The sequence below is a fragment of the Lithobates pipiens genome, unplaced genomic scaffold, assembly GCF_037356315.1.
Source record: "Lithobates pipiens isolate NorthernLeopardFrog02 unplaced genomic scaffold, aLitPip1_a1.2 Scaffold_27, whole genome shotgun sequence".
Lineage (NCBI taxonomy): Eukaryota > Metazoa > Chordata > Amphibia > Anura > Ranidae > Lithobates > Lithobates pipiens.
The window spans coordinates 155,216,033-155,234,795 of NW_027507788.1; the positions used below are offsets into that span (position 1 = coordinate 155,216,033).

An 18,763-nucleotide genomic window follows, 5' to 3' on the forward strand; every position below is an offset into this window, starting at 1 on the left:
ATGATTAGTCTGTAACTTACCTGTCATTTCACAAACAAGACATTACTCTGCTGGAGGCTGGAGCAGGGGAAGAAGAGGAGAGCGTTCTGCATCTGCTGATTGGCACATTGACGGGGGGCGATGGGGGGACTCAGTCGGGAGTGCTGCTTACCACTGAAGACAGGTGGGATTGGGAAGTGGGGGAAGGGGGGTTACTGCTGTCGGGAGAGAGCGCATCAGAGTGGGGAGCAGGATGAGGCACTCACCACTGAAGCCACGGGAATGGGGGGAGTGCTGCTGGCGGGTCTTGGGAGAGAGCTCATTCAGCAGGGCGGCATGTGAGGGCAAGGTGCTGGTGGAGGGCTGCAGGTACTTTCCACATTGGCTGGGACTAGAGAGCGCTTATGCTGTGGTGTCCGGGTTACAAGAGGATAAAAACCCGGGCAGAGTGTTCAAAACCCGGACTGTCCGGGTCATTCCCGTACAGGTGGCAACCCTAGTCCTATGTGCTGCGTTGTTGTTTTCTGCACCTGCATCCACCATGGAGCTGCGTGCAGGAAGCCTATGCACTGTCTGTGTCCAGATTCGTGCATCCGATCCTGCATGCAAGTCAGATTTTGACATGCGATTGTGTCTGTGCAGCTGCTGCAGCATCTGCATCCACTTCTATTGGCTGCCGTCACGCAGTTCCAAGATGACGCAGGAGCAGAAAACAGCAGCTGATTACACAGGACGGGGGTGAGCGGCCATCTGAATGAGCCCTAAGGCCTGATTAACACTATGTATTTTTTGTGCTTTTTGCATTTTTCAGATTTGCACTACAGTCCATTTACCATGGTTTCCTATGGAGCACGTTCTCTAGTGCAACTCTACGCCCTTGTACACACGATCGGCCATTCTGACAACCAAATCCGTTGGATTTTGTCCAAAACTGTTGCATACACACGGTCGGACAAAGTTGTCGGAAAATCCGATTGTACATAACGTGATGACGTTATTTCGTTACGACGGGGCTACGTTCAGCCTAGTAGCCAATAGCTTTGGTCTAGGAATTTGATCTGAGCATGCCTGGCACTTTGTCCGTCGGAGTAGGTTACACATGATCGGAGTATGTCCGATCGAAGCATGTTGCCGGAAAATTTTATAGACAAGTTGGAAAACTTGGTCCGTCGGATATTCAGACGGAAACAGTCCGATGGAGACCACACACAGTCGGAATATCCGACAATACGGTCCGATCGGACACATTCTGTCGGGCCTCTTTTTGCTTCCCGTGCAGCGAGCTGACTTGGCCAGACTCACAACCTACCTTATGGAACTTCACTTTATTTGATGGCCTCCCATCTCGCCTCTGTTAAATAAATATAATAAATCATTAAGATGCACTGTATTTGGCTATCACCATAACTGAGTGAAAATGTTACCACTAAATGATAACTCAATAATTGTGATGTGCCATGGATATGACAACATTTTAAAAAATAAACATTAGGAGGGTTTATACAAAAAAAATCCGTATGGTGAAAAACAAATGTGTCCAAGCAAAGAAAACATAGAAACAATGTTCCACAGTTTTTGTTCAGGGGGTCCAAGGTTTACAAACAAGAAGGGGTCTGTAGGTTTGTTCTTAAGTTGAATCTGTAAGTCGGAACAGGTACATTTTTTAAGTGTAGTTCCAGCCAAAACAACTATTTTTAAGCTTTTTGGATAAAATATGGAAGGGTTATCACCCCTGTAACATTTCTTTTGCTGTCTTTGCCCCCGTTCAGAAGATTTCACCTCACTTTCTGTCCCAATGACAATTGGATTTTGAAAGTTGTGGGTTGTTGTGGAAACAAGCCTTGGTGATAGTGAAGACACCCTTTTCTCATAATAACTCTTTTGCCCTGTACACACGGTCGGACTTTCTGACAAAAAATGTGCGATCGGATTGTGTTGTCGGAATATCCGATCGTATGTGGGCTCCATTGGACTTTTTCCATCGGAATTTCCGACACACAAAGTTTGAGAGCTGGCTCTAAAATTTCCCTACAAAAAAATCAGATCGTTTAAATTCCGATCATGTGTAGACAATTCCGACGCACAAAGTGCCACGCATGCTCAGAATAAATTACGAGGTGAAAGCTATTTGCTACTGGCCCATTTATAGTCCCATCCTACATCTTGTATGTCACCTCGTTCTGAACGATTGGATTATCGGACAACTTTGTGTGACCGTGTGTATGCAAGACAAGTTTGGGCCAAAATCCGTCGGAAAAAATCCAATTGATTTTGTCGTCAGAATGTCCGACCGTGTGTACAGGGCATAACAGGAGTGAATTTCCCTTCCTAGGGGTATATTTCCTCTCACTTCCTGCTGTCTCCAGTGGCGGAATTATAGGGGATGCCGAGATCGCCATGGCAACCGGGCCCCTTGCTGCCCCCCAAGGGCCCCCTGTACTCTTCGATAGGGGGGGGGGGAGGCTGAGAGGAGCTCACCGATCATCAGCCAAACTGAAATCGGCACTGTGCGGGGAGCTCCTCACATAAGCCTAAGACTATATGTGTGTGCATGCATGTGTGCATGTGCATGCATGTGGGTGTGCATGTGTGTGCATGCATGTGTGTGTGCATGCATGTAGGTGTGCATGTGTGTGTGAGCATGCATGTATGTGTGTGTGTTCATATGTGTGTGTGCATGTATGAGGCGGTGGGGATTCACAGTGGCAGCATTTGATGGCACACTGCCAGCATTTGATGGCACACTGGCAGCATTTAATGGGCACAGCGACAGCATTTAATGCGCACAGTGGCAGCATTTGATGGGCACAGTGGTGGCATTTGATGGCACAGTGGCAGCATTTGATGGGCACAGTGGCAGAGATTGATAGGCACAGTGGCAGCATTTGATGGGCACAGTGGTGGCATTTGATGGCACAGTGGCAGCGTTTGATGGGTACACTGGCAGCATTTGATGGGCACACTGGCGGCATTTGATGGGCACAGCGGCAGAGTTTGGGCACAGTGGCAACATTTGATGGGCACAGTGGTGGCATTTGATGGTACAGTGGCTGCAATTGATGGGCACAGTGGCTGTAATTGATGTTTTTTTTCTGAATTTTTCAGTTTGCTTGCACCCCCCTAAAAATTTTGAGCACCAGCTGCCACTGGATTATTTGTGCGTGCATATGCGCATATATGTGTGTGTGTGTGTGTGTGTGTGTGTGTATATATATATATAATGTGTGTATATATAGTATATGTGTGCGTATTATGTGTGTGTGTGTGTGTTTACATGTATGTATGCACATTTTATGTAAAATGCTGTTCCTCTGAAAAGCGATCCATGCTCAGATCGCTTTTCAGAGGCATTTGGCAGCCGGTAGAGAGGCAATATGTTGCCTTCTGACCACCTGTTTTAACCCCTTAAATGCATCATCACTATGCTGCAACTGCATGCAATGCACACAGTTGCAGGTGGGTTGCAGTGCAGCCCCATTCACCTAGGCTTGTACTTCAAGGGTGCCCTGACTGGAAAAAGATTGTGAAACACCGACATAGAGGAACCCATCTCTCCATTTTCCTCCTGCAGCCACTGAATGCCTGTGGGTGGGACAGGAGGAGAAGCGGGGGGATGGAGAAATCATTTCCTTTATATGCAGCCACCCACTTGGGACCGGGCCCCGGTGTTCCGCCATTAGGCTCGGAGAAAAGAGCTTTGGTCCGGAGCTCGGGGGCCTCCATGGTTTCTTGCATCGGGGCCCTGAGGGGCACTGGCTGTCTCCCTCCGTTTGTAAGTCAGATGTTTGTAACTCAGGGACTGCCTGTAGTCACAAAAGAAAAGGTGGTAGAAAATGGGAAATATCTGTGTCAATAAATCCAACTTCCCATGTGTAATTTCAGTTGAATCATCGTGATGAGAATCAATTCCACATGAAGAATATGTCACCACCGCGCTTATTGAATAACATAAGCCACTTACCAGACAAAATGGTCTCACCAAGGAATCATATACATGTGTATGAATCCTCCTTGCAGACCCAGCTGTATGTCGGCTTTTTAAGATGCTGTAGCAGGCGCACGCCCGCAGCGTGTCCCCGGAGCCACTGCGCATGCCTGGCGGGTGCAACGATCCCCGGGCATCCGCGATCACTTGTGATGCAACAAGAACCAGGAGAGGAGACAGATTGAGGGTTCTTACTAAGTAGGAACAACTATCTGTCTCCTCTAGTCAGCCACATTCCCCCCACAGTTAGAACACAGCTAGGTAGCACAGTTAACCCCTGGATTGCCCCCTAGTGTTAACCCCTTCCCTGTTAGTGACATTTATACAGTAATCAGTGGCTATTTTTAGCTGTATAAATGTCAGTGGCTCCAAAAAAGTGTCAAATGTGTCTGATCTGTCTGCCGCAATGTCGCAGTCTCGATAAAAAAACGCTGATCGCCACCATTACTATTAAAAAAAAAATTAATAAAAATGCCATGAATCTATCCCCTATTTTGTAGACGCTATAACTTTTGTGCAAACCAATCAATATATGCTTATTGTGATTTTTTTTTTTTTTTACCAAAAATATGTTGAATACATATCGGAGTAAACTGAGGAAGAATTTTTTTTCTTTTTAATTTGGGGGATATTTGTTATAGCAAAAAGTGAAAAAATATAATATTTTTTTTCAAAATTGTCGCTCTTTTTTTGTTTATAGCACAAAAAATAAAAAATGCAGAGGTGATCAAATACCACCAAAAGAAAGCTCTATTTGTTGGAAAAAAGGACGTAAATTTTGTTTTTGTACAACGTTGCACGACCGCGCAATTGTCAGTTAAAATGGCGCAGTGCCGTATCGCAAAAAAAATGGCCTGATCGTTAAATCTTCCGGGGCTGAAGTGGTTAAGCATCATTTCCTCTTCCAGGAACAGAAAGTGAAAGCTTTCTCGGCGATGAGTCACATGTCACGCTACACCCTTTCAGCTTCTCTTACAAAACGAAGATCATAAGATTCCTGGAAGCGTAAATCTCAGACTGAGGACTACAGGGACACCAAATATGGGGAAGTAGGTGAAATAAAAGCCTGTCCACTCACTGAGGACTCCAGGGGTTGATCTATCAGGGGGCTCATCTATTCAGGATCTGGTCTATTGAAGATCCGGCCTGTTGAGGTTCTGTTCTCTGCACTGCTGGGGTTCACAGCACTACGGCACTACAGGTACTTCACAAACGACAAGTCCTATTTTATCATCTTATATTTCCAGAACTCCTGCATGTAGCTAGACAGCTGAAAACAGCCGTATGTGGGTGGTGCCACTCTTCCTGCATGTGGGGGCACATTTTCGCACAGAACAATCTAATCAATGCCAGATGGGGACCGCAGTCATGTGAGGATCAAAGATTATGGCAGTTCCTCAACTTAGAGAAGAGCCTAATACAGTGTGCAGAAGAAAACGTACAGAGTCCCTCTGTGAAGTGTCTTTGTCTCTTGTCACTACACACCTTAGCTTGATGGATGTTGCATTTATGAGGGACACTGAGCCTATGCCCACTCCACCAGTACTGCGTACCTCTGTCATCTCCCAACGACAGATTGGGGTCCCGCCATGCGCATAGCATGGACTTCATGCTTGCACTTGTTAACTCCTTCCATACCAGGTGGCCAGGCTAAGGGAATCTGTAACACGAGTTTGGTCCCCGTTGCTTTTCGAAACCAAGATACCATGATTCACGATTGGCTGCAATGTACCTTGCACTACACTGTTTCCCCCAAAATAAGACCTAGTGTGATTGTCGGTGATGGCTGCAATATAAGCCCTACCCCCCAAATAAGCTGTAGTTAAAGTCCTTGTAGTTCTTATTTTCAAGGTAGGGCGTATTTTCCGGGAAACAGGGTAGGGCTTATTTGGGGGATAGGGCTTATATTGCAGCCATCACCAACAATCACGCCAGGTATTATTTTTGGGGAAACAGGGTAGTTCTTGGTTAACCATAGCAACTGCATTCCTCCTCCTGTTTGACTTGCCAAGTTGACCTTTTGTAGTGGCTTTGCTTCATACCCTACCTGTGCTTTACTGACTCTTGCTCAGAACCATCATGCACCCCTTTAAAGAACTTCAGACCAGGCTTAAAGGAGTTGTAAAGGCAGGGTGGCTAAAAATCGATGATTGTTTTAAAAAAAAAATTTTTTTAAATCAGATTTTTTTTTATTTAACCGCTTCAGCCCCGGATGATTATACCCCCTTCCTGACCAGAGCACTTTTTGCGATTCGGCACTGCGTCGCTTTAACTGACAATTGCGCGGTCACGCGACATTGCACCCAAGCAAAATTGACGTCCTTTTTTTACTCTTTCTTTTGGTGGTATTTGATTGCCTCTGCGGTTTTTATTTTTTACGCTATAAACAAAAAAGCGCCAATTTTGAAAAAAATTCAACATTTTTTACTTTTTTGCTATAATAAATATCCCCCAAATATATAAAAAAAAATGTTTTTTTCATCAGTTTAGGCCAATATGTATTCTTCTACATGTTTTTGGTAAAAAAAAAATCGCAATAAGCATATATTGATTGGTTTGCACAAAAGTTATAGCATGTACAAAATAAGGGATAGTTTTATGGCATTTTTATTACAAATTTTTTTTTTACTAGTAATAGCGGTGATCTGCAATTATTATTGGGACTGTGACATTGTGGCGGACACATAGGACAATTTTCACACATTTTTGGGACCATTGGCATTTATACAGCGATCAGTGCTATAAAAATGCATTGATTACTGTAAAAATGTCACTGGCAGTGAAGGGGTTAATACTAGGGGGCAATCAAGGGGTTAATTGTGTTCCCTAGTGTGTGTTCTAACTGAAGGGGGGGGGACTGTGTAGGGGAAGAGATAGATCGCTGTTCATACTGTAGAGGGTCAGCCTGGGGCAGGGTGACAGGAGGTGTTAGCACTCCTGGACTGCTCCGATCGGACGGGTTGCCAAGAAAGCTGGTACCAAGGGAACAGGTTGGGGTCATCTGTGTGCATGGTGATGTTAAAAACTATCCGGTGGCCTGTGTGACCCTGTGTACACCAGCAGGAACGGCTAAACTAAAAGTTGAGGTGGTCCCGGGACTACCTCATGATTTACTAATCAGGCGAGACTGCCCCATGTTTTGGGACTTGTATGAGCAAAAGCTCAAAGGTTCGGGGTTTTCCCCCAAAAAGGACGAACCCACAGAGGTGGTGGATAATACTGTGTTGCAGGAGGTTGTCGTGAAGGGTGAAGATTGGGCTCTTAGTTTCTAAGTTGCCCTCTGCCTGGATGGGTAAGTGAAACCCCTTTACTTATTATTGTGGGGTGTCCCAGTGCTTGTAACAATCAGTCAAGCTAACTAGAGGCTGGACACCTGTGTGCAGGGACCAAACGGGGAGTTTTGGGCTAGCTGTGGGTGTTTGCAAAGTGTACCTCTTTTTTGTTTGTGTCTGACTGTTTTTTACGTGTATGATGGCGCGTGTAGGTGCGCCATTTCACCTTAGTTAACCAGGGTGCACGTGCGTTCACAAGAGTGCCGCTGTGCTTGGCAGTTGTTTGGCGAACATGGCACATGTGCATTTGCAAATGCGCCGCTGGACTTAGCAGTTTGGTGGCCATGGCGCACGCAGCTTCGCTGCACATCCACAGTAGCCTTTTATCTGGGTGAACGAGGATTCATGTCATACACTAATACAGCCACACCCGTTCCCTGGGACCACGTGCTTGTGGACGCACACACAGAACGTTCCCCGAGAGGGGAAATCCCAAGTGCCGTGCGCCACTTCCCTTAGACAATGAGCACCCAACCTCTGTCGCTGGCGTCTGATGTTACTATGATCCATGTAATTGGAAGAATGGAATGACAATTTCATAGATTCTCCCGTTGAAGCCATCAGAAGATGGAAGCCCTCATGACCTGAGTGATGTGAATGAGTTGGGCTTTGTCTCCTGACCACTGGTGAGGAAAACCCTTCTGGAAGGGACGCATCCTACATTGTGCCCACTTCACCATTGGTATTGTGGACACCATGGTGCCTATGATCCTTAGACAATGAAGTGCATTGAGATGAGAAGATGAGAGAGCCAGACGAATCCTGTCTCAAACTATTGCAACCTTCACCTCGGGTAGAGAGATGGTACCTCTTACTGTGTTGAAGAGAGCTCTGAGGAACACAAGAGACTGTAAAGGTTCTAACTGACTCTTCTCCAGGTTTAGGAGCCACCCGAATTCCCTGAGAGTTGAAATGGCTTGATCTCTGTGCTCCAAGAGACGATCTCTGTCCAGAGCCAGAAAGAGTAGATCGTCTAGGTAATGATAGATCCCTCTGATCCTTAACAGAGCCACAATCGCCAACAGGACCTTTGAGAAGACTCGTGGAGAAATTGACAGTCCGAAGGGAAGGCATGTAAATAAGTGAAGTTGGCCTATGGAGAATCGGAGGAATTGTTGGAAGTCTGTTGCCACTGGAACATGGAAGTAAGCATCCTTGAGGTCTATGGAGACAAGCCAATCTCCTGGCTGAACCATATGCCCATTCCATACCCTGCTAGTAGCTAGGGCTTATTGGAATTGTGCAACTCAGTCGCTCGGCCGGTCCAGATCACAGGAGATAATCAGAAATCTTTGGGTAGGAAGACCAATACCTAGGTCCTTCGGAGGAGGACAAAAAAAGAACACGGCCTCTGGCAGGGGGCAAAGATTTATGGGAGTAGCGTCCTATAGGGTAGTAGAGGCGGGACTAAACCCACAAGTTGGCTGCCATGGAGTCTGTCAGGAAATTCCTATTTTTTTTATTTTTATCAAATGTATTTTAATAAAAGGTTTTTACTCCCAAAGCATATCTAAAGATAGTTTTCTATTTAATATACATTTATTATATTCAGCCTGAAATGGAGCTTAGTTATGGAGCATGAGTCTGTATATTCTGCAATATTTACATTTTTGGTAAACTCATTCAGTGAATCCAAGCTCTGCAAGCTGAGATAATGCATTGAGTCAGAGGAGGAGCCACTGTGGGACAGAGATGACAGTTGCTCTTTAAAAAATTATGATTTAAACCACATTGATTTAAATCAACCCCCCCCGAGATTTTTGATCCTAATGCATAAGATGAAAAACCTGTGTTCAACAGCCTCCCCAGCACCTCCTAATTACTTATCCCCATCTATCTCCAGCGATGTCCACAAGTGTCTTAGCCAACCTGGACTCTCCTCCTGATTGGTTGAGACACAACAGCGGCGCCATTGCCTCCCGTGGCTGTCAATCAAAGTTAGCCAATCAGGGGAGAGAGGGCAAGGCCGGGGGCTCCGTGTCTGAATGGACACACGGAGCTGTGACATGGCTCGGGTGCCCTCATTAGCAAGCTGCTTGCTGTGAGGGCACTCGAAAGTAGGGAGGTGTCAGGAGCAGCGAAGAGGGACCAGAGAAGAGGAGGATCTGGGTTGCTCTGTGCAAAAGCCAACTGCACAGAGCAGGTAAGTACAACATGTTTTTTTTTTAAACGAGACTTTACAATCACTTTAACTACTTCCTGCCCAGACCAATTCTGGCATTCCTCTCCTACATGTAAAAATCATCTTTTTTTTTTTGCTAGAAAATTACTCAAAACCTCCTAAACATTATATTTTTTAAACAGAGGCCCTAAATAATAAAATAGTCGATGTTGTTATGTCAACACAATTGTTTTTTTCAAAAACGACAAAAGTCTAAAAGATGATGTTACGGTGAGTAAATAGATACCTAACATGTCATGCTTTAAAATTGTTACACGCTCGTGGAATGGTGACAAATGTGAAAATCTCCAGAGATGACGCTTTAAAATTTTTACAGGTTACCATTTTAAAGTTACACAAGAGGTCTAGCGCTAGAATTATTTTTCTTGCAATAACGTTTGCGGCAATAGCTCACATGTGTGACGCAAACACCATTTACATATGTGTGCATGACATACATATGCATTTGCTACTGCGCACGAGCATGGGTGAACAAGGGCCTTTATAAAAAAAACAAAAATTAATTTACACTGTCACTTTAATTTTTTTGTATCACTTTTTTATTCCTATCACTAGAAATGTAAACTTCCCTTGGGATAGAAATAAGGCATGACAGGTCCTCTTTATAGAGACATCTGGGGTCTCCTCTAAAAAAAACTTATGTTTTCCAGAACACAAAATGGCTGTGTTTACATTTGTCAGAACCATAAGTAATGTCATGATGTTGCTTCCCGCCTCCCAGGTTCAAAGATGGCCAGGGACCGTCTGGTCCACGGCCAGCTCTATGATAAGCCGGCAGCATCGTCAGATCGGACTCCAGGCTCCCAAAACCTGTAGCTGCAGGCATAATCCCGGTATAACAACTGAAAGTCAAGGATGTCCACCCGGGAGGAAGTGGTTAAAATAGTTGATGCAACCATTACTTCAATCATCAGGATGGTACAGTCCAATATGAGCAGTGACATTAGAACTATCTCTAGCAGGCTGCCCAGACATAATTCTATAAGGTAGTAGTCCATGTTTGGTGTTCTCCAGAATCTGGTAGATCTCTAGACTCCCAGTGCCTCTGACAGACTGCAAGGTGCAGCAGTCCTACTCTGCAGCAATCACATCCTTCTTTTGAGCCGGAACCTGTGACATCGGAAATCGGCCTTCCCACTTTTTATAATACCGGGTGAATAGGCTGGGCCCAAAAAGCACAGGAATAGCAAAGTACAGCATTAACCCCTTCCCAGACTGGGCCAACCACTTTTGAGCTAGAAAACTGTAGCCGAGCTGCCTACAAGCAGATTCTCCACCATCTTAAGGTAGCTTGGTTCAAGCCATGAATAAGTGTACTGGTCACCCCAGGGTGAATTCTGCCATGACATTTAAAAAGGGCATTAAGGAAATAAGCACCCACCACTTTGGCGTTTTTAGACATATGGCGGTTCAAAATTGGTTAAAGAGACAAGTGACATAGTGTTTGTAAATGGCCCCTGGCACTGAGATCCAGTGTATTGTTGGTGTCTGAGGCCAGGTGGAGTGGGGATGTCACCCTCTCCAAAATGTAAGAATAGTCAAGCCTACTGACAGGCTAGGTGGTCAATGGAAGGAGGGCCCATATGCTGCCTTACTCTGAAGCACTGTATTTTCTATACAATGTGCAGTGCAAGCTTGTAATATGAAAATAACTGGGGGCAATTTAGAAATACGCTGTCACTTTGCCTATTTCCGTCTAATCCCCACTCTCCTATCTCTACTGTCTCATGACTACCACATCATATATTGGGAAAAAAGGGTATGGAGTGTTGTTCCTGCCCACAGAATAGAAGTAAAACAGTTCAACCAGAAAACCCTTTTGTTTTTAAATAAATAGTATACATAGCATCTAAATGCCGACAAAAGACAAGGGAACAAGTATACAGCAAGAGCCAGAGCAATCAGTCTCCAAGGCTGCAGGCCACTGATATGTTGCTTAGCTCCTTCATTTAATAAATAACCTATATAATACAAAGTGACCTATACAATCTGTCATGGATCCTTTAAAAAACACTTGGTATGAGTTGGAATAATACTTTAAATGGACAAGTTCTTTTTTTTTTGCATGACAGATCCTCTTTAATATATGCCCATTTTGTGCGCAGGATGCTCAATATCACCCTCCTCCCAGAGGATGTTCTTCTGGACATTTTGTCTTTGGTTCCACCTCTGGACTTGATCCATTGCTGCCGGCTGGTCTGTAGGCAGTGGAGGGACGTCATTGACTCTTCGACGCTGTGGAATATGATATGTCAGAAAATGGGGCACATCCCCAAAGACTGGAAACGTCAGCCAAAAGACTGGAAGAAATATTATTATCTCAGCAACCGCAGATGTAATTTACTGAAAAATACTTGTGCAAAAGGTGAGACACATGGGCACGTTAGTAACTTAGTTATGTGGAGGGCAATACTAGAAGTCAATCAGATGTAGTGTATACATATGTGCTGCCACTCATTTACTGTGTCCATTCACTGACTAGAGGTGGGGATGTCACCAAACTCTATTGGTTAATGTGTATGTAAACCCAAAATCAGTATGTTTGAGTATGTTTGGCATCATGCCTCATTCTATACAGTTTTCTTAAGCAAATAATTTTTGTGGCTCGTGATCCTGCCAGAACCAGCACTTCCTATTGCAGGCTGATAGCTCTAAGCCACTGCCTTACAATTAGCAGTAATGTTGTCAGCCTGTTATGCACACTACCGTATATTCTGGTGCAAAAGGCGACCGGTCGTATAAGACAACCCCCTAATTTTACTGTTTTTGCCTATACCCACTGTATAAGACGACTCCCCTTCTGAGACTTCATACTTCCTATATTTCCTTCTTCTTGCTGGAGCTGGAGCCATACCATGCTGAGCCAATCACGGTGAGCGATGTATTCTATTATTGAATACAAAGCCTGCTCGGATTGGCATAGGCTGTAACATCATCCAGGGCCGTTTTTAAGGCAGGGCAAAAGGGGCAGCTGCCCTGGGCCCTGTCCTTGTTGTGGGGCCCAAAGCAGCTGCTTCATACTTGCCAACTATTCTGGGTTAAATTCCCTCGCCCCTTGAGGTTTTAGTCCTGTGCTGTGTCCCAGATAACTCACCTGGAGACCCTGTGTTTACATGTAAATTACCGGCATTCATATGCAAATAGAGGCAGCTGGCGGCATTGATATGTATATCATGCCCCCCTGAGGTCATATCCACAGTAATCTCTAGCAACCAATCAACAAGCAGATATCATGTGCTGTAACCTCTAGCAACTAACCAGTGAGCTGTAATGTGTTCTGTAACCTCTAGCAGCCAGTCAGTGAGCGGTAATGATACACTGAAACCTCTGGCAACCAATCGCAATAGATGCCTGATCTGATTCAGTAAACTGATTTTGAGTCTAGCTGCTATTTATTGTATGTCTCAGAGCAGGGGGAGAGCAAAACTTCATGGGGAGGGGGCCCCCAAGAAAAGTTTTGCCCAGGGTCCAATCAATATTAAAGACGGCCCTGACATCATCAGCCCGCTCCTGTATGTACTGTAGTGTGCTCGGATTGGCAGAGGTTGTTACTCCAATCTGAGCACGCTTTGTATTCATTAATAGAATACATTGCTCGCTGGGATTGGCTCAGCAGTGTATACTGTATGTAGCCAAAGCTACTTACAATATTACTGCACATCCGGCGGGCTGACATACAGAGGGCTGCATTATTTCCCTGCTCATAAGACGACCCCCGCTTTTTGCCCGTTTTGTTTTTTTTAAGTGTAAAAAGGTCGTCTTATACTTCAGTTTGAAATTGAGCTCCGTATATGATAGATAATACCAAAGGTACTAAAAATGGATCTTGGGCACTAGCACTATACACTAGCAGAGGAAAGTCAAGTCCCTGGCCTGGATATAAATTGCAGGGCTAGGTGGAAATCATTATTAATCCTTCAACATATATACAATTCCCATATGGGTATTTAAAAAAGTCCAACTGCAATCTTACTTCTTTTTACTTACCGTATTTATCGACATATAACACACACTTTTTTCCCCTTAAAATCAGGGGAAAATCGTGGGTGCGTGTTATACGTCGATCCCCACTGATCTCCACTGACTGTGAGCGGAGCGATCGCCTCCGGGATACACATAGCTGTGTGTACTCGGCTCTTCTCGGGCTCCACTCACAGTCACGCCCAGGTCAGAGTATTAATGGATGGGGTGTCTCAGCCAATTGTCAGGGGTTTCTTTAGTTCTTTGGCCTGCTGGGAGAGCCTACTTGTTTGGGTGGAGTCAGGTGATCGGGGTTCTGTGCCACCTGGATGGCTGTCTGGGTGGACCTGTGTTATGTCCCCCTGGGCTGCTAGGCCGGAAGCCTGAGGCCTATCCTGGGGATACCTGGCTGCTAGGCTGTCTAAGGCCTATCCAGGAGCAGGAGGAGCAGCGTAGGATTGGAGCCCAACCGAGTTGAGGCTTCAGCCGAACAGGGAACCAGCTGTCTTTGGAGGTAGAGGGGAAGCTGTCGGCACTAAGGGACCATCCACCTTGTTGTAGAAGAGACTACTGTGAGTAAGCTGAAGCAAGTCTTCTCACCAGCCAGCGGTGGTGAAGAAGTGGGCAAGCATCAGTAAGTGCCAAGCCAGGGACCCAGCAGGCTAGCGGGGGTGATGCATCAAAGGATAATGCACAAGGCTGATGCGCCCTCTCTTTTCTGTTTTCCCGTTTGAATGCTAGCATCTTCCTATCCTGGATGGCAGCAAGGCTGAAAGCTATTGTGCATCCTGAACTTTGGACTGCCTTGCTAACACATTCGTGGGCATGAGTATTTGTTTTACTGTATTTAACAACTAAGTAGGGTTGCACCGATGCTAGTATCTGTTTCGGTGATGATCCCGAGCATTTGCACGAGTACTTGTACTCGTGCAAATGCTCCGATTCGTGACCCGATACCTGGCAGGAGGCCAGTACACCCAGCGTTCTCAGTGTAGCAGGGGGGGCCAGGCAGCCTCACAGATGATCGGTGGGGGCAGTTACATGCACTTATCTCTCTGTAGAGCTTTTCTGACAGCTGCTTCTCCTCCTCTTCCTCCCGCAGCTGTTGGGGAGATTCGGTGCCTCTGCTGCTGCACCGATCATCCCCGATTGTGTTCTCCCTGGGTCCTCCTCCACCCCCCATCCTGGATATGTCAGGATGGAGAGCAGAGGAAGGAGCCAGTAAATCTGTAATTTAACAGCTCCTTCTTTTTCCAAATGAAGAGAGTCCGTGATCACTGACTCTGTCCATTCATTCTTGAGCATCGTCTCCTCTCCATTCATCTTCAGTGCAGCTGAAGCTGCAGAAAAGGGGACTGGGGGATCTGTGTCCTCAGTCCCTTTCTGTGTCTAAAAGGGGAGATGTCAGGGGGCTGTTTAGACCTCTGATACTCACCAAAGCCCCCCCCCCCCCCCCACCAACAGGGTTGATAAAATAAAATAAAAATTGTAATAAATAAATATTTAAAAATACAATTGTAAAAATAATAGAAAAAACTAAGACAAAAAAGCACCCCCAAAAAAGAAAGCATTGTAAAAAAAAAAAAAAAAACAATATATAGATTGCAAAAAAAAAAAAAAAAACTACTGACACAGTCCATGCCTCATCAGTGCCCATCAGTGTCACCTATCAGTGCTGCATATTAGTGCAACTGTCACATGACATTCAGAAAAGTATTAGTAATTGGTATCGGCGAGAGTACTTGAAAAAAAATATCGGTACTTGTACTTGGTCTTCAAAAAGTGGTATCAGTCCATCCCGAAAACTAAGCTCTCAATTGCTTTTTAAATGAAGTCCTCTTTAGGTGTTAGTTTTGTACATTAAGTGACAAATAAATGATGAAATATCCCATGCCATAATGGTTCTCTCCCAAGTACTGTACATGTCCCCAACAAAAATAAATTTATGTTTGGCTGATGTGGCTGAAATTTAGTGGCGCCAATGGTCACATGCTAGAAACTAAAACACAGAAAAGGTACAGTGGCCAAAAAAGTAGTTAGAAAATGGTATGTCTGTTTATTTTATTTATTACGTTGTACCATTTTATTCTGTTACAGAAGGGTTCAAGTTTTGGAAGTTAGAGAGAAATGAGGGTCATCGCTGGAAGGTAGAGGATCTGCCAGGCGAGCATGGACAGCGGCCTCCAGATGACACAGTCACCAAGTACTTTGTAACGTCATATGAGTAAGTCTGTGAAGGTCCTCATTGATCCAGGTCATGACGTATCTAGTACTAGTTAGTCATGAGAGTAAGATATTGTATAATATGAACACAACAGTTTAAAAGAACTTTATAGAAAGTACATTCTAATATGAAAACCCACCAAGTACAGGAGTGACCTGGTACAGGCTCATGCCAACCAGCTCACTCACATTTACGCCAGCAAGTTGCAGGGACGTACCTAGAACATTTGGCACCTGGGGTGAATCCTATATCTGACACCCCCCTGCCCAAATGTAAAATGTAAAAACACACACAAAAATGTGTAATTGCAAAAAATATGAACTTAGTTCTCAACAATATCTGTACTCCCAGAATGCCTTTGTACCTCTTTGGACATCTCTGCACTCCCAGAATGCCTCTGAACTCCTTAGCATGCCTCTGTGCCCCCAGCACATCTCCATATCCACATTTAATCCTTGTACCCCCCCCCCAGGACACCTCCGTACCCCCTTGATCATCTCTGCACCCCCACACACATCTTTGCACCCCCTTGTATACCTTCACAGCCCCATAACACTTCCACCCCCCCCCAGAAGCCACTGCACCCCTCATATGTATCCCCAAGCACACCTCCATATCCCCAGCAAACCTTTGTATCCCAGCATGCCTCTGCACCCCCAGATACCTTTGTGCTCCCCAACATGGCTTTGTTACCCCCTAGGAGGTCTCTGCACCCCCTCCCCCCCCAGCCTGCATCTGCACCTCCAGCGCACTTCTGTACACCTCTGCACCCTCAGAATCATCTGTATCCTTCAGTAAGTCAAAACTGCATAGCTCCCAACTGTCCCTGATTTTCGAGGGACTGTCCCTGATTTGGACCAATATCCCTCTGTCCCTCTTTCCTCCTCATTTGTCCCTCATTTTGGTCTAATCCCATATAGTTGTATATAAAATGCACTTTTTATCTTTCAAAAAGTGTTTCCCAGTGCTAAACCTTTCATCCAATTTCTAAATTGCTGCATCAATTTTAAAAGCCAGTATAAAGGAAAAGTAGTGGTAAAAAACAGCCCCTGTGGATTTAATTAACTTTGTTTTTGTTTTTTTGTTGGTTATTTCCCCTTTATGGGGGAGTGGCAGGGGGCGTGTTCCATGCCTACATACATTTGCTAGTATGAAACTGCACTGTTGGCTTAGCCCTTCCTCCTTTGGGCTGAACGAATACAAGTATACACAAGATTGAGGATCTTCTTCTTAGGTGGAGACAGGAGGAGGTACCACATTTGGGGGGGAGGGGGTAAGAATTTAAACTACTTTAAACTACGCATGTGGGAATGGCACGTTTGTAATTCTAAGGAAAAGGGAAGGTCTTTTACTTTTCTCTTTCTTTTTTTCTTTTCTTTATATTTTTTCTTCAATTCGCCAGATTTATAGGTTCTTAAGATGAGATGCAGGTGAAAAGAATTAGGGTAATATCATGGAATGTGCATGGTTTGAGATATCCGACCAAGAGAGCAGTGGTATTATCAGCATTAGAGGGCAAAGGGCCCGGATTGCTATGTCTGCAAGAGACACATTTGACTGGTGAGACGGTTCCGCTCCTTCAAGGTCGGAGATTCCAAACCCAATTTCACTCTGTATTGTCAACATATGCAAGAGGGGTGAGCATTTTGATTGATAAGGAGGTCTTGTTTTCCTGTTATAATAGTCGCATAGATGCAAAGGGTCGTTATATTTTCCTATATTGTCAAATTGAAAACAATCTATATGTGATAGCAAATATATATGTTCCACCTCCATTCAAGCTGGAGATTCTACACGAGTTAATATTATTCATAATAGATAAACCTGATATCCCCGTCATAGCAGTAGGGGATTTTAATGAAGTCTTGGACAAGTCCTTAGATAGATTTCCAACAGTAAATACAACAGTAGCAGGGGACGAGACGAGATTATTTCGCTTTCTACATGAAGTGGGCTTATGCGACTCGTGTCGCACTCGGTATCTGTTGGAGCGACAATACTCCTGCTTTTCAACATCTTTTTCTACTCTATCTAGACTTGATATGGCCCTGGTGAATAGCCATGCTTTGGCTTTGGTGGATGCTGTAGAATACGGCCCGAGGGGGGTATCAGATCACTCCCCTTTAACGCTGACGCTTATTGTAGAGAAAAAGCAGCATTTTGGGCAATGGAAAATTGATCCCTCATGGCTAGAGATATTAAATGATCCAGAGTGATTAATATCCAAACTGAAAGAGTTTATTTATATTAATGCTGGCACGGCATCGGCGGGAGTGGTCTGGGACTCATTAAAAGCTTTTTTAAGAGGAATCTTTATCCAACAAATCGCTAGAAATAAAGCTGAGATGAAGAATTGGGAGGAGGAAGCTAGGAAGACTGTGTTAGTGGCAGAACAGCAGTACATTACTAATCCAACTCCATCCACACAGAAGGTATGGTTAGAAAAGCAGCAAGACGACTATTAGGAGAAAGATTGATAATAGACGCATATTTCAGAGACAAGTGAACTTTGGGGAAGGAGAAAAAGTGGGCCGCTTACTGTCTTTACTGGTTAAAGTAAATACCGCCCCTTCAATGGTACTAGCGGTCAGGACCCTACAGGGAGAGATTACTTCGGAACCTACTATTATCAATAATATATTACATCACTACTACAGTTCTCTATATAAATCCCAAAAAGGGGAGATGGGGGAACGACTGCCGTCTTTATGGGGAATATAAGTATACCAACTTTATCAGTAGAAGACTTTATGACTATGGAGGCTCCAATTACTATTAATGAACTTCGAAAAGCTGTGGCCGAAATGCCTAACCTAAAATCACCAGGACCTGACGGGTTACCTATTGAGGTTTATAAAAGATATGGCGAGGTTCTGTTGCCAGAACTGCTGGAGACACTGAGTCAGGCTCTGGTGGTTGGGACTTTGCTTTCCTCAATGTTGGAAGCCACTATAGTGGTTGTCCCCAAGGAGGGAAAAGACCCTATGAATCCTGCTTCGTATCGTCCGATTTCGCTCTTATGTACTGATGTAAAGATTTTAGCAAAAATACTGGCAACACGCTTAAAAAGGTGTATTCACAAGCTTATCCACTCTGATCAG

General features: G+C 44.7%; 1 protein-coding gene across 2 annotated transcripts in view; it reads left to right on the forward strand.

Moving 5' to 3' along the window:
• Window positions 1-4,881: 4,881 nt before the first annotated feature.
• LOC143934260 (F-box only protein 6-like) overlaps window positions 4,882-18,763 on the forward strand; it is a 31,489-nt gene continuing 17,607 nt past the window's right edge. The window contains exons 1-3 of one of the 2 annotated variants that reach the window (XM_077457714.1): window positions 4,882-5,165; window positions 11,584-11,843; window positions 15,536-15,662. In XM_077457714.1, the coding sequence (XP_077313840.1) occupies window positions 11,585-11,843; window positions 15,536-15,662 (386 nt within the window). In that variant the 5' untranslated portion in view covers window positions 4,882-5,165; window position 11,584. The remainder of the gene's footprint in view (window positions 5,166-11,583; window positions 11,844-15,535; window positions 15,663-18,763) is intronic. The other variant, XM_077457713.1, reaches the window with a different exon arrangement.